Consider the following 15,332-nt stretch of genomic DNA (forward strand, 5'->3'; position numbering starts at 1 on the left):
ATGGATACGTACCTTTAGACGGCTTGCGCATCGAATAACTGCATTGCGAAAAATTAACAGCGTCTACACCGTGCAATAGTAAAGTATTACAAGAAATGCAAATACTGCGAAAACTGTAATAGTTGTAAATAATGATTTTGATTTAAGAAATGTATGAAGAAATTACAGAAAATGTACAATGTATGTATCAAAAGTTAAAATAAATGCAAAAAAGGTATCTGTCATATACCTACATCCTTTTTTTTAAACATGAGGATATATTTTAATGTTTGGAAAGTATAAGAGTAAAAAGTAAAAAATAAAACAATATGAAAAAAAAATGTTTAAGAAACGCTTTTATTTAGTTATGAGTGACTAAAAGTTACAACATAAAAAAATCAACTAAAAAGCTAAAAATAAAAAAAATCAAACTCGACGGATTATTCGACAAAAACGTTCGTTGAATGAACAAAAAAATGAAAAAATCTAACACATTCGTTAAAGAAAAGCGTGGGGCGAAAACCGTTTATTTGATGAAGACGCGCCCCACGCTTTTCTTTAACGAATGTGTTAGATTTTTTCATTTTTTTGTTCATTCAACGAACGTTTTTGTCGAATAATCCGTCGAGTTTGATTTTTTTTATTTTTTGCTTTTTAGTTGATTTTTTTATATTTTAACTTTTAGTCACTCATAACTAAATAAAAGCGTTTCTTAAAAAAAATTTTTTCATATTGTTTTATTTAACTTCCTTTTCAAGGAAGTGTATTTCGAAATTTTCGGATAATAAATATATTTATTATCTCGTTCCTCTCGGCCCCCATTTCACATGTTCTATTTAGTTTTACCGAGCACCTACTAATATAGTGTGTTGTTTCAGAGTTGGAAGGAAATTATCTCGTGAACAAATTGAATCTAGACACAGAGGTGATGAGATACGACAGGCGAAATGTGATTACGGGCACCAAGACGTTCAGCAACCTCGACGTCGACGTCCTCAGTCCAGAAAGGAAAGCGTCGGCTGCGATGAAGACGCCGGCATCCCGGGTGCAGGATGTGGATATCGGCCAATGGATGGAGACGATTGTCTTAAATAGTGGAGGGTATAAGATCAACGGTAGGAAGAGATTTAGGGTTATCGAAACTAAGGATAGTACAAGGTGAGTTGCTTTACTCTTTGTGGATTTTGAAGTTATATTTCTTTAGGCGCGCTTGGGAAAAATGTTGAAAGTGAATTTTTATAAAAACGACAGTATGAACTACACGCACATAGACAGTATAAAGATAGTTGCTAAATCTTCCAAGTTACGTATGTATTAGTGCAAGTAACGTGTAAAAAAATATAATGTATTGGTGTTTTTAGTAAATATATTTATTATAATTTTTGTGTCTTCGTTGGGAATAGGATAATAAGTATTAAAATATGATGAAAAGAAGATTAATGGTAAAAAGTTGTAACCCACAAATCAACTTTTTTCAGAAAGTAGAAAAAACGTTCCATTTAAGTAATTTGATCACGAATTATCCTAATAATTTTTGTCACTAATTTGTAGATCAATAATTAATCTAAAAACGAATGAAAAAATATTAGGTTTTTTCCTCATCAAATTACTTAAATGGAACGTTTCTTCTATTTCCTGAAAAAAGTTGATTTGTGGGTTACAACCTTTTATCTTGCAACCTGATGATGTCGTGTTAGTAGGAAATAGTGAAAGAGACTTGGAACAAAAACTGGAACAGTGGAGACAAGCTCTGGAGGAAAAAGGTTTAAAACTTAGTAGGACAAAAACAGAGTATTTGGAATGTTCATTTAAAGATGGAGCTACTACAAATAAAATGGTATCTTTGGATGGTGAAATGATTGTGAAAAGCAATAGTTTTAAGTACCTAGGATCGGTATTACAGAGTAATGGAGAAATAGATGCAGATGCATGCAGTAGAATTAGGGCTGGATGGATGAAGTGGAAAGAAGCGAGTGGTGTGTTGTGTGACAGAAAAATTCCAATGAAGCTGAAGAGAAATTCTATAAAACAGCCATTAGACCGGCTATGATGTACGAAACTGAATGTTGGGCAGTGAAAAAGAAAGAGGAACAACGAATGCATGTGGCGGAAATGAGAATGCTTAGATGGATGAGTGGAGTGACAAAGAAGGATAAAATTAGAAATGAGTATATTAGGGGAAGTCTAGGTGTGGCACCAATTGATGCCAAAATGAGAGAGCACAGGTTAAGATGGTTTGGCCATGTTCAACGTCGAGACGTTAATCACCCAATACGAAGAATACCTTAAGTGCAGATTCCTGGAAGGAGTAGGAGAGGAAGACCAAAGAAGACCTGGGGGGAGACGATAAGGCAGGACATGTTGGTAAAGGGAATTAACATTGATATGACCCAAGATAGAATTGTGTGGAGAAATGCAATTAGGGAAGCCGACCCCGCATAGGGATAAGGCAAAGAGAATGATGATGATGATGATGAACCTTTTACCTTGCAACCGTCGATATTATTTGTACAATCTGTCAAAATAATTCATTTTAGTATCAATTTTCGGCCATAGTACACTTGACTTACACGGTTGTCACTCGATAACCTTAGTCCAGCAGTGTTTAGTGCGGTTATGTTTTGGATGGCTGACCGCTTACGAACACCTCATGTTGTTGCCTTGCCATACTTTTTTTTGGTATTGTTTTAATAACATTTTTTGGGGAGTAGTAAGTTATAAAATTAGTTTAATATTTAAATAAAATACAAATAAACTATTTTAAGTATATTTATTTCGTTGAAATCATATAATAGAAGTATAAGTATAGTATAGTTGATCCAAAAGATGGCATAACCCAGACATCCAAAGTGAAAGTTTTCCTTTAACACCAAATTGTTCTATATGGTCCACACAATGTCCAGAAAAAAGTCACACCATTTTGAGCATCGGGTTTGGGGGGGAGAGGGGGGAGAAATCGGTAAATTCGTAGTTTTTTAAGTTTTTCGCCAATATTTCTAAAACTATGCGGTTTAGCATGAACAACCTTCTATACAAAATTGTTCTACATTAAATTTGAAATAAAAAAGGCCCTATGCATAATCTTTCTAAAATGAATGGTTCCAAAGTTACGGAGGTAGTATAGTATAACTGGTCCAAAAAAAGGCCTAACCCAAACATCCAAATAAAAGTTTTCCTCCAACACCAAAATGTTCTATAGGGTCCACATATTGTTCAGTAAAAAGTTACACCATTTTGAGCGTCCGGTTTGGGAGGGAGATGGGAGAGAAGTCGGTAAATTAGTAGTTTTTTTAAGTTTTTCATCAATATTTCTAAAACTAAGCTTTAGCGTAAACAATGTTCTATAGAAAAATGTTCTACATAATATTTAAAACAAAAAAGGTTCTATACATAATTGTTATAAAATCAACGGTTCCAGAGTTACGGAGGGTGAAAAGTCGAGGTTTTCGATACTTTTTATATTTTTTGGGCAATATTTATGATATACCTATACCAAAAACCCAGACATCCAAAGTGAAAGTTATCCTCCAACACCAAATTGTTCTATGTGGTCCACATAATGTTCAGAAAAAAGTCACGCCATTTTGAGCGTCGGGTTTGGGGGTTAGAGGGGGGAGAAATCGGTATATATAAAAAGTATCGAAAACCTCCACTTTTCACCCTCCGTAACTCTGGAACCGTTGATTTTATAACAATTATGTATAAAACCTTTTTTGTTTTAAATTTTATGTAGTACATTTTTCTATAGAACATTCCTTGCGCTAAAGCACAGTTTTAGAATTATTGACGAAAAACGTAAAAAACTACTAATTTACCGACTTCTCCCCCATCTCCCCCCCAAACCGGACGCTCAAAATGGTGTAACTTTTTACTGAACAATATGTGGACCATATAGAAAAATTTGGTGTTGAAGGAAAACTTTTAGTTTGGGTGTCTGGGTTAGGCCTTTTTTTGGACCAATTATACTATACTACCTCCGTAACTTTGGAACCACTCATTTTAGAAGGGTTATGCATAGAGCCTTTTTTATTTCAAATTTAATGTAGAACAATTTTGTGTAGAAGGTTGTTCATGCTAAACCGGTTAGTTTTAGAAATATTGACGAAAAACCTAAAAAACTACGAATTTGCTGATTTCTCTTCCCTCTCCCCCCCAAACCCGACGCTCAAAATGGTGTGACTTTTTTCTGAACATTATGTGGACCATATAGAACAATTTGATGTTGGATGTCTGGGTTTGGGTCTAACTATACCATACTATATACCTTCTTACACGCGTACAAAGTACAAACACACATCCTTTTATTTTAAGTTTACACTTTATTAAAAGGAAAAATTATGTTACTTATAGTGCAATTAAGTGATAATAAATTATGTATAAATATATTAATATACCCGAGCAGCTTAGCCCTAAAATATGCTTAAAAACAGAATATACGCACCAAATTTTTTTTGTATTTCTAATGCACCAAACCTTTTGTTTTAATCGATTCTATATATTATTATGTTCTGTATTTTCTCCTTGTTATGAGATTGACAAGTATCTTATTAACTAGATTAAATAATTAATTATTTTAATTGCTACTCATGAAACAAAGCCACAATTTAATAATTTTTTTTCAATAAAAAATATTCTCATGGGTAATTGATTGGATAATAAGTAATTGTATTACCTTTATTTTGTGGCTTCTAGTATTTCCCGTTGCTTGCTTTATCCAGGACAAAGCAGGGAAAATAAATATACTCAAACTCATATAAATTTTGTAACTACTATTTATTTATATACTATACCATAAATATAAAAAAAATTCAAATTTATGCTAAACTTTATTCTGTTGTAAATACTCTTAGTCCGTTCTTTAACGGTAAAATATTGCAAAACCTTTAAGAGGATCGGTACGTATTTTCGGCTGCAATGCTATTCAAATGGGGATTCATTTTTTTCGAATCCTGAGAAAACTAATAAGTATTTTTGAAAAATTTAAACACAGAATGAAAGATCACGTTATTAGCGAGGGCCGAAAGTCCCTGAGAACTTCTATAATGTTTATTTTAATAAGTTACAGGGGTGAAAAACTAAGAGAAAATTTAGTGTGATTTTTAATTTCAAATATATCATTCAAAATAAACTTTTTATTTATTCTAAGGGACTTTCGGCCCTCGGTAATAATTTAGTCTTTCATTCTGCGTTTAAATTTTTCAAAAATATTTATTGGTTTTTTCAGGATTCGAAAAAAATAAACACAATGCCGTGGTAATATTTTCCAAATCTGTCTTTGTCTTACAACGCACTCAGCCGAATATAATATTGTCAGCATATATTGTCAGTCAGACACTGACAATCAGTGACAATTTTAAATATTTGACATTGCATCGGGAATATGTTGAGTTATTGATTGAATATTATTGAAATATAGTGTATTTGATAAATAATTGGAATTAAGACGTGAACTTAATAAAAAGTTATTTATTGTGTATTATTTGTGGAAGATCCAAGCAGAGAATACATCAGGATAATATACTCTGTGATCCAAGTATTTTGTTGTTAAAGATGTTCAAAATTGTAAGCGTTCCATAACAATATATTATTAAAAAATCACTTAAACACTTTTCTTTTTTTCTCGATTGAGTACTAGTCTTTGTTGTACAAATAAATTATTACATAGGTCTGTTCGTACAGGAATCAGAAACTATCACTGACTATCAGCAACTGCACGACGCATGCGTGTTTCAATATTAGCGTTCGCACAATTGAAACACGCATGCGTCGTGCAGTTGCTGATAGTCAGTGATTCCTGTACGAACAGACCTAGTGTTAGTGAAAAAATGATCACATTTATTTACTGAATTAATAATTTCCAATTATAAAAATAACAGTTATCCAAGAACATTCAAAACCCATCTCTTTAAATTAATGATGACATTTTTAAGTAGAATGACATTCTAATAATGTTTACATATCCATACCAGTGTGAATTTTACTACACGTAATTTGCCGTGTAAAGACAGAAAAAGTAGGGATACACGTAAAATATTTGCGAATTATGTACCCATAGCCTTAAATTTTAAAGAACCGCTTGGATTGACATGAAATTTGGCATACACATAGCTAACAAGTCAAAGAAAAAAAGTGATATTGTGCCGATATGTGCTTTTTCCCTGGGGGTGGTTTTCACCCCCTCTTGGGGGTGAAAAAATATTCGTCCAAGGAAAGTCAGGAAATCGATAAACTGGCTAATTTTAAGTAACTTTTGTTCTATAGAGTTTTTTCACTAAGTCAATACTTTTCGAGTTATTTGGCAGTGAATATGTTCAATTTTTCAACAAAATAACCACGATTTTAGACGGTTTTTCGTAAATAACTCAAATAGTAAGTATTTTGTGGAAAAAATATTCCTAGCAAAAATATAGCCTGTAAAAAATTTAAAAAAATGGTGTATATGTCACGTCTCTACACGTAGTAGAAGCAGAGTTATAGCTAATGAAAAATATTCGTCAAAATCCAAATGGAATATTTTAACGTGAAATAACCAAAAATGAAGCACATTTCGGGGAAAACTTATTACATCTTTTTTAAAGTGTTTAAACAAAGCTTCATTTTTGTTTTATAAAAAAAAATTCTAGCATCAAAATTAAACAAGTTACGCTCAAAATAAAGTTAGTCCCTTTTGGATTTGGTAAAAAAATCGAGAAAATCACCCCCTAATTAGTATCTTAAATCTACTTAATCGTTACGACTTCACAAGTTTCTTGACTCGTGTATATATTGTTTATATGATCTGTAAGTTTCATCGGTTCAAAGTCCTTATTATTGAAAGGGCTGTAGTTAAAAGGGGTTGAACGAGTCACTGATCACGAATGTATGCAAATTTAGAAACACCAAATCTCAATCAATTTTTGTCTAACAGAAAAACAAAAAAATACATGATATTCAGAAAAGCAAATCTGACTTTTTTTGTTTTTCGAGATTTTTGGTATCTCTAACAATTTTTAAGTTATTTTGAAAAAAAGCATATTTTTCAAAATTTAAATTTTTAAAAATTTTACTTTGAAACCAATTTTTTTCAAAAATAAGCACTTTAAATCGATGAAACTTACAGATCATATAAACACAACATAAGTAAAATAATTTGTGGAGCGGTAACGATTAATTTCATTTAAGTTGCTAATTAGGGGATGGTCTTCCCGATTTTTTTTTTGCAAAAACAAAAGGGACCAACTTTATTTTGAGCGTAACTTGCTTAAATTTAAAGCTAGAAACTTTTTGTAAAAACAGAAATAAAGATTTCTTTAAACACTTTAAAAAAGTTATAATGGATTTTTCCAAAAAAGTGCTTAATTTTTTTGGATATTTTACGTCGAAATATTCTATTTGAAATTTGGTGAGTATGAATCTATTTTTCATTGGCTATAACTCTGGTTGTACGAGATCCAGAGGTCTAACGCGTACACTATTTTTTTTACTTTTTTATAGGCTATATTTTTGCTAAGAACGTTTTTTCGACAAAGTACTTACTTTTTGAGTTATTTGCGAAAAACCGTTTAAAAATGTGGTTATTTTGTTGAAAAATGAACATCTTCACTCGCAAATAACTCGAAAAGTGTTGACTTGGCGAAAAAGCTCTATAGAACAAAAGTTACTTAAAATTAGTCAGTTTACCCATTTCCGGACTTATTTTGGACATATATTTTTTCACCCCCAAAAGGGGGTGAAAATCACCCCCAGGGCAAAAGCACACATCGGCACAATATCACTGTTTTTCTTTGACATGTAAGCTATACGTATGCCAAATTTCATGTCAATCCAAGTGGTTCTTTAAATTTTAGAGCAAAAACCGTGAAAGAATGGACAATCTTATCTAATCAAAAAAAAACTTTAATTCTATTATCTCCATTTGTGAACCAAAATTCATTCAATCAGACTGTTCTTATTATTATTAAAAAAAAAACAAAATTTAATTTCCACTTTTTAAATAGATTACTTATATCTTCTATGAATTTATGAATGAATAATTTATGCAGTAATACTGTTAAGTTAACAAAAACAAATATGGTATGTATAGTCGGTTCGCTAAACTCAGACACAATTGGTTAGTGATTTTAGCAAGTAATTTTGCCAATTTGGTAAAATTGGCAAAAAAATAATTACTTAATAGTTAATAGCTACTAAATAGTTAGTAATTTTGATAATTGTGGTAAAATTTACCAAAAACAAAAAAAATTACCAACTAAAATCACTTGCCAGTTGTGTCTGAGTTTAGCGAATCGACTAAAATGCAAAACAACTCTCTCTTTTCACAGATAATCTGACTAACCTTTTCTAACGTCATTATTTCTTCTGCTGGATTGTGTTGCTCCTAGTTCTCCCACTACGTGCTCCTCGGATTCTGCAAACTGTCCTTCTCCTTTAAACTGTTTCAAAAAACGGCACTCGTTCGAATTCTCTCCTCAAATTAAAATCTCTGACTCGATAAAAACAATATCAATTTTTAGAATTCCAAGATTTTTTTCAACTCGGTATCTCGTGCAAAATTTATATAATATGGCTACTCGTTCCAGACAGAAACTGGAATCTATTCGGACACAAGGAGTTTGTACTTCTCGACTTGATCACGATGTCGTCTCACACGAGTATGCTTCCACGGCCACCAAATTAACACACTTTACACAAAAATACTACTTTCAAACTCGACTGATTGCTTTCGATGGTAATTACACAATGAGACTATGTAGAGAAATAAATTGTCACTTTTCCAAAATTTTCCTTTTTTATTTTGTATTCTAAGTACTTATCGGACTGCCGTACATGCCTTAATTGTATAGGAGGTTTACCACAATAGCTGAAGACTACCAAATTATAAAGCATACTTCACACTGTTTTTCCAATATACAGGGTGAGTCACCACTAACGGGACGGAAGATTACAGCGAAATGGTAAACAATTTGAAAACAAATTTAAATTAAGAGTTTGTAAGTTGATAAAATCTACATTTTAAAATTATTTTAAAATATACAGGGTGTCCCAATAAATGGCGGCGTATCAAAGTTATATTTTTCCTTATGGAACACCCTATATTTTATTGCATTTTTTAATTGTCCGCAAAAAATAAGGTATAGTTTCATAAATCTTCCTATACCTATGTACAGCGTGTTCTGAGTTATGTTGACTTTTCTTAAAATGTAAAGTTTTAAAAGAAGGCTTATTCTTAAGTTATTTAAGAAATTATAAAAAAATTACTTTTACATTTAAATATTTGGATATTGGTTGAATGTATTCCATCATTAATTATTACACATTTATTTACAGGGTGTTCAAAATTTACAGTTTCATTATTGGATTATTCAATGTGTCATATGATTCTTATTTTAAATGGAACACCATGTATATTAATAAATAATTATACTAAACAATTTTACCTCTTTCGAATGGTATATGGATGTCCTATACCTAGGTCTCATAGTTTTTGCGTAATTTACAATTATTTAAATTCTTAATCTGTAAATCGATTTTAAAACAAAAGATGTAGTTAATTAATGGCATTGTATGACATTGTAACCTTATGACAGTACGGTCTGGTTTTTATTTTATAATTAATATATTCAATGATTGATTATTACACATTTATTTACAGGGTGTTCAAAATTTACAGTTTCATTATTGGATTATTTTTTAATGTGTCATATGATGCTTATTTTAAATAAAACACCATGTATATTAATAAATTATTGTACTAAGCACAGGTTCCTCTTTCGAATGATATAGGGATATTCTTTAACCAGGAGTCATAGTTTTTGCGTAATTTACAATTTTCTTAAACGGTAAATTGATTTTAAAAATAATATTTATAGCACTCTCGGTTTTTAAACTGTACGAAATAAATATTTGTTTACTGTATCATAATGAAATGAAAATTATGTCTATTTACTAGACCATTATTATGAAAAGTAGGTATATTGGTCTGTACACAATACATTAAAAAATCAGGATTTTCTATAAAGTCTAAAGTCCATAAACGATAAGTTAAATATTTATCATAATCCTGTTTGGTCTAATACTGGTGTAGAGTTTTATATGGATAACAGTGGTCTCTCTTAAGTATTCTAACAGTCGTTTGACTGATTTACAATTCACCCGAAATTTTTTCTTTACTAGTATTTGGGTTTTATGTAACAGGAAGCAGGACATCAAGCTCCTTAAAGTCATCACAAAAAACTGGTTTATTTTTATTTAACTTTCCGTATGCAACATTACCAGTAGCACGGAATCTATAGAAATCTCTCAAAAATGTCCTTTTTTGGGTGTCGTCTATCAGGATACTTTTGAGCGTAAACTTAAGAAGTTAAGATACAATTTTGCAAACACTCCCCAATGCAAAGTACAATGTCTACTCTTTCGTAGATAACGTGATTATTCATTTTTAGGAACAATTAAATTTGAATATCATACACGGATGTTTATATTTTTGATAATTACCAGACCGTACCGTCATAAAATGACGATGTCATACAATGAGATACATCTTTTGTTTTAAACTCGATTTGCAGATTAAGAATTTAAATATTTGTAAATTACGCAATAACTATTAGACCTAGGTATAGGACATCCATATACCATTCGAAAGAGGTGACTCCGTTTAGTATATTGGTGTATTAATCTACATGGCGTTCCATTTAAAATAAGCATCAAATGACACATTGAATAATCCAATAATGAAACCGTAAATGTTGAACACCCTGCAAATAATTGTGTGATAACACAGGCCAACGATGAAAAAACTTTTTTGATAAGATTACCTCTATCTTATGTATTTTAGTGTGCTGAGTCCGAAAAGCAAATTAAAAATACTGCATTACCCACCATTCTTTCACGATTTAACATTTAAAATTGCGTAATTACCTTTGAAACCAAGATGATTACTAAGGCAAAGGAAGCTTGTATTGCATTAAAAAAAGTTGTAACCTACTTTTTAGGTAATGTGAAAGACCCTAACTACGACCTTATATTAGCTAATTTATTAGATAAATTTTTTAAGATATTAGATAAGATTTAAGATTTGGGATGTCAAATGAGCCTCAAAATCCACCTTTTGCATAACCATATTGACTTTTTTCCTGAAAATCTGGGTAATGTCAGTGAAGAACAAGGTAAACGATTCCAGTAGGATATCAAGGTGATGGAGAAACGATACCAGGGACGTTGGAACACCAATATGGTGGGTGATTACTGTTGGTCACTTCATTGGGAACAACAGAGTGCCTCACATAGGAGAAAAAGCTACTTCAGAAGTGTTACATAAAAAAGAGAAAGAAAATACAGAATCATTTACTCCTGAAATGATTGCACAGACCTATACTATTACACAATAATAATTAGATAAAAGGTTTTATTCCAATAATGTATCATTTTAATGTATTTGGGTATTTTGTCTTTTTCAAATTATTATAATGTATAATAAACCAGTGTCATATTGCGGGAAAACTATGGGTGATACGTAAAATCTAATTTCAGATTCTTTTTTAGCGCCAAAAAATACATAGGGTTCACATAAATTTGTAAGAAAAGTTTTATAAAATTTTTTTTTGTTGGCCTGTGTAATTAATCATGGAATACATTCAACCAATATCCAAGTATTTAGATGTAAAAGTATTTTTTTCATAATTTCTTAAATAACTTGACAATAAGCCTTCTTTTAAATCTTTACATTTTAAGTAGTCACCATAACTCAGAACACTCTGTACATAGGTATAGGGAAGCCTTATGAAACTATACCTTATTTTTTGCGGACAATTAAAAAATGCAATAAAATATAGGGTATTCCATAAGAAAAAATATAACTTTGATATGCCGCCATTTATTGAGACACCCTGTATATTTCAAAATAATTTTAAAATGAAGATTTTATCAACTTACAAACTACTAATTTAAAATTTTTTTCAAATCTTTTACTCATTTCGCTGTAATCTTCCGTCCCATTAGAGATGACTCACCCTGTATAATACAAATTGACAAAAAATTTTCCCCATACTCATATTTATGAATTAGTAGACACTCGGCAATAAATATCTACCGTTTATATCTTAATTGCACCAGAACTTAAACAATTCGGTCGGCGTATTTTGTAATCAGTTCATGCTACAGCTATTCCCGATTGGAACATGCAGATACGATACCCCCAATAACTCCTCTTTCGCTGCGAGCGAGCGGCGCAGCCTGTGGAGCCGCTAAAGCCCGAAATTCAATATTTTTTACTATAAATATGTCGAAACACCGGGAGCAATTATGGAACGGGAGAGGTGTTCTAATTGTGCAACTAGAGCTTCTCTAGTGGGTTAGTTGTGTAATTGCTTTTGTGTGGTTCGGAAATTAAATTTTTCTTGTTGTTTCCGTGTCGGTTTTTAAAGGGGGCAATAAAAGCAACTATAATATACATTCCAAGAATGTACGCGATACTCAGGAATATTTATTGATTGCCAGGGTTGTACCCATTTAATAAAAATATAAAAGATTCTTCTTCTTAAAGTTCCCTCTCCTATCGGAGGTTGGATATCATAATGGCTATGGTCACTTTGTTTGCTGCTGCTCTGAACAGTTGTAATGAACTACAGTTAAACCATTCTCTAAGGTTCCTCAGCCAGGAGAAGCGTCTTCATCCTATGCTTCTTCTTCCTTGGATCCTCCGTTGCATAATAATTCTCAGCAACTCGTATTTTTCTCCTCTGGTAATGTGACCCACATATTCCAGCTTTCTAGTTTTTATGCCCTTCATAAGTTCTAACTCCTTATTTAAACGTCGTAGCACTTCAACATTGGTAATCCTTTGAACCCACTGAATTTTCAATATTCTTCTGTAACACCACATTTCGAACGCTTCTATTTTTCTTATGTGTTGTCTCTTCAATGTCCAAGCTTCCATTCCGTATAGCAATATAGAAAATATGTAGCATCTTAGAGTCCTCAATCTGAGAGGCAACTGAAGGTCTTTGTTTGTAAGCAGTGTCTTCATTTTTATAAATGATAAAAGATTACATGAGTGCAAAAGAAGAAGAACATAGGGCTTACACTAAAGGCGAATTTAGACATTCACTTTACATGTACATTGCGGATGATGGATGAATAGCGAAAGTGTAGATTGAAAAGGTCAGCAATTTACATTTTCACTGACGGAATTCATTTCACAGTCTTTTCAAAATGGCGAATAGTCCTGGCGTGGAGTTAATAAGTAAAGCATTACTAGAAGAATGTCGAAAATTAGAAAAAAATCAAGAAGTTTGCCTCTTTCAACCACAATAAACGAGGAATATAAGCATCAGCGCTTTCTGCTCCACTCTTTTCTGACTTCCTAATTGTTGCTAACTCAACAATAATAGCGAGTGTGGATAGTTTTTATTTTTGATTTTATGTCGCCTATATTTAATCCAGATAAATGTAGCTGTTTTAGTAGGGACCAGTTTGCATTTTCACAAAAAATATTATTTTATGGTAGTCTTCAGATTTATTATTCCACAGGCACTCATGATTACGATATATTTCTAGAATTAATAACTATTCATCAAGAAGAGATTAAACAGACCTATATAATATATACAGAGTTGGGATAAAGTATGGAACCAAGCAAATATCTTTGAAACGAAAAGAACAATATTTATGAAACTTTGCATGCCAGTACAGTGACGCAAAAGGCATCTGATGCCATATTTTTTGTTACTACTCCACTTCCGGTTTCACCGGAAATAACCTTAACTTATTTACTTTAAATGGGACACCCTGTATATTTTTGCAGATTTTAAAAGAACTTGTTATTTTTAATTCATACATACCAAGTTTGGAAGAAAAAAACTATTAAAACAAGAAATAAATCTCTTTACAGTTAAAAAATAGGTTAATTCATTTACGTTAGACCAATGATTAAAAATAAAAAAAATAATTTCAAATGTTGAAAATGTTTGCTGTTCACCTTCTGACAACGTGCAAGCCCACAAATAAATTCGTGAGTCACCTTTTGCAAGATTTCTCCACGTATTCACATTCATCAATTATTCTTTGTCTCAAATCCTGCAAGCATGTTGGTCGCCTAACGTAAACACGTGATTTTACCTGCACTTTTTACCAAAAAAAAAATCTAACGGGTTGAGGTCCGGAGAACGAGCGGGCCACTCTATGAATCCTCTACGTCCAATCCGTCGATTTGGAAAATTCACTTCCAAAAAATGAAAATTCATCACAACCGATTATCATTAATATTTCAATACGATCTTTTTCAATTAAATGAACCATTTTTAATACAACTTATTTCTGTCAATTAGTTCAGTAACAGTTTTACTTACTATACTAAATTCAAATAAGTCAACAATTGTGCATGTAAACAACAATTTTAGTCTACAGTATCGATGGTACTCGTTTATGTTCTACTAAGTTGTATTAATACAAAAAATTATCTACAGACACTTTTTAACAAATTTTTTCTATCAAATTTGGTACGTATGAATTAAAAATAACAAGTTCTTTTAAAATCCACAAAAATATACAGGGTGTCCCATTTAAATTTAATAAGTTAATGGTATTTCCGGTGAAACCGGACGTGGAGTAGTAACAAAAAATATGGCAACAGATGCCTTTTGCGTCACTGTACTTGCATGCAAAGTTTCATAAATATTGTTCTTTTCGTTTCAGAGATATTTGCTTGGTTCCATACTTTATCCCAACCCAGTATTTAATAAACTCCATACAATGTATAATACAACATACAATTCTTCAGAGTGATGTGTGAATTAAGTTGATATAACTATAACACCCCAAATGACCAGAATGTGAAGGAATTGTAACATTATATATTCTCTACCTATAAAGTGAACAAGTAGAAAACCAAATTTTAACAAAATTTCGCCCAGACAAACATGAGCTCCAGTTTGCAGTTACTTTCTCGTTAAATTGGCAAAAGGCAATGTAGTTATGTGCGATATAACATTGTATAGAATGCATTTAGGCTGAGGTTTAAACAACAAATAGGGTAAGGCGGTAAGGCAATAAAGTACACTTGGCGTCATATAAAACGGGTACACTTTTTTTTCCCAATGTAAACCTTTATTCAGAATGACAATTATTGTTCGTGAATCACTTCGTTGTTGCCATCACAGATAACGGAATTGCACTAAATCTAAATACAAAAAAATAATGTTTAAAATGTATATTTCGAACTATAATACATATATGTATTTAAATTACACACTTGTTCACTGTAAAAGTTATTCATTTTGTATTAATTTCAAAATTAATTTTTAATTTTTCCAGTGTGTTCTATTTACTCTACACAACTTAATGCAGTTTTTGTCCTACAATTTACGAGAAACCAATCA

At 31.6% G+C, this 15,332-nt stretch overlaps 2 protein-coding genes across 3 annotated transcripts in view; one reads left to right on the forward strand and one right to left on the reverse strand.

Annotated features, from left to right (window-relative positions):
- The window catches only part of LOC114331049 (uncharacterized), a 527,814-nt gene that overhangs the window by 349,806 nt on the left and 162,676 nt on the right, over positions 1–15,332 (forward strand). Inside the window, exon 18 of the mRNA XM_050659330.1 lies at positions 858–1,137. Within this exon, the coding sequence (XP_050515287.1) occupies positions 858–1,137 (280 nt within the window). The remainder of the gene's footprint in view (positions 1–857; positions 1,138–15,332) is intronic.
- Positions 1–15,332, reverse strand: part of LOC114331039 (RWD domain-containing protein 2A) — a 515,824-nt gene that overhangs the window by 327,557 nt on the left and 172,935 nt on the right. The window lies entirely within an intron of this gene.

Source organism: Diabrotica virgifera, chromosome 8 (genome assembly GCF_917563875.1).
Source record: "Diabrotica virgifera virgifera chromosome 8, PGI_DIABVI_V3a".
NCBI classification, from domain to species: domain Eukaryota; kingdom Metazoa; phylum Arthropoda; class Insecta; order Coleoptera; family Chrysomelidae; genus Diabrotica; species Diabrotica virgifera.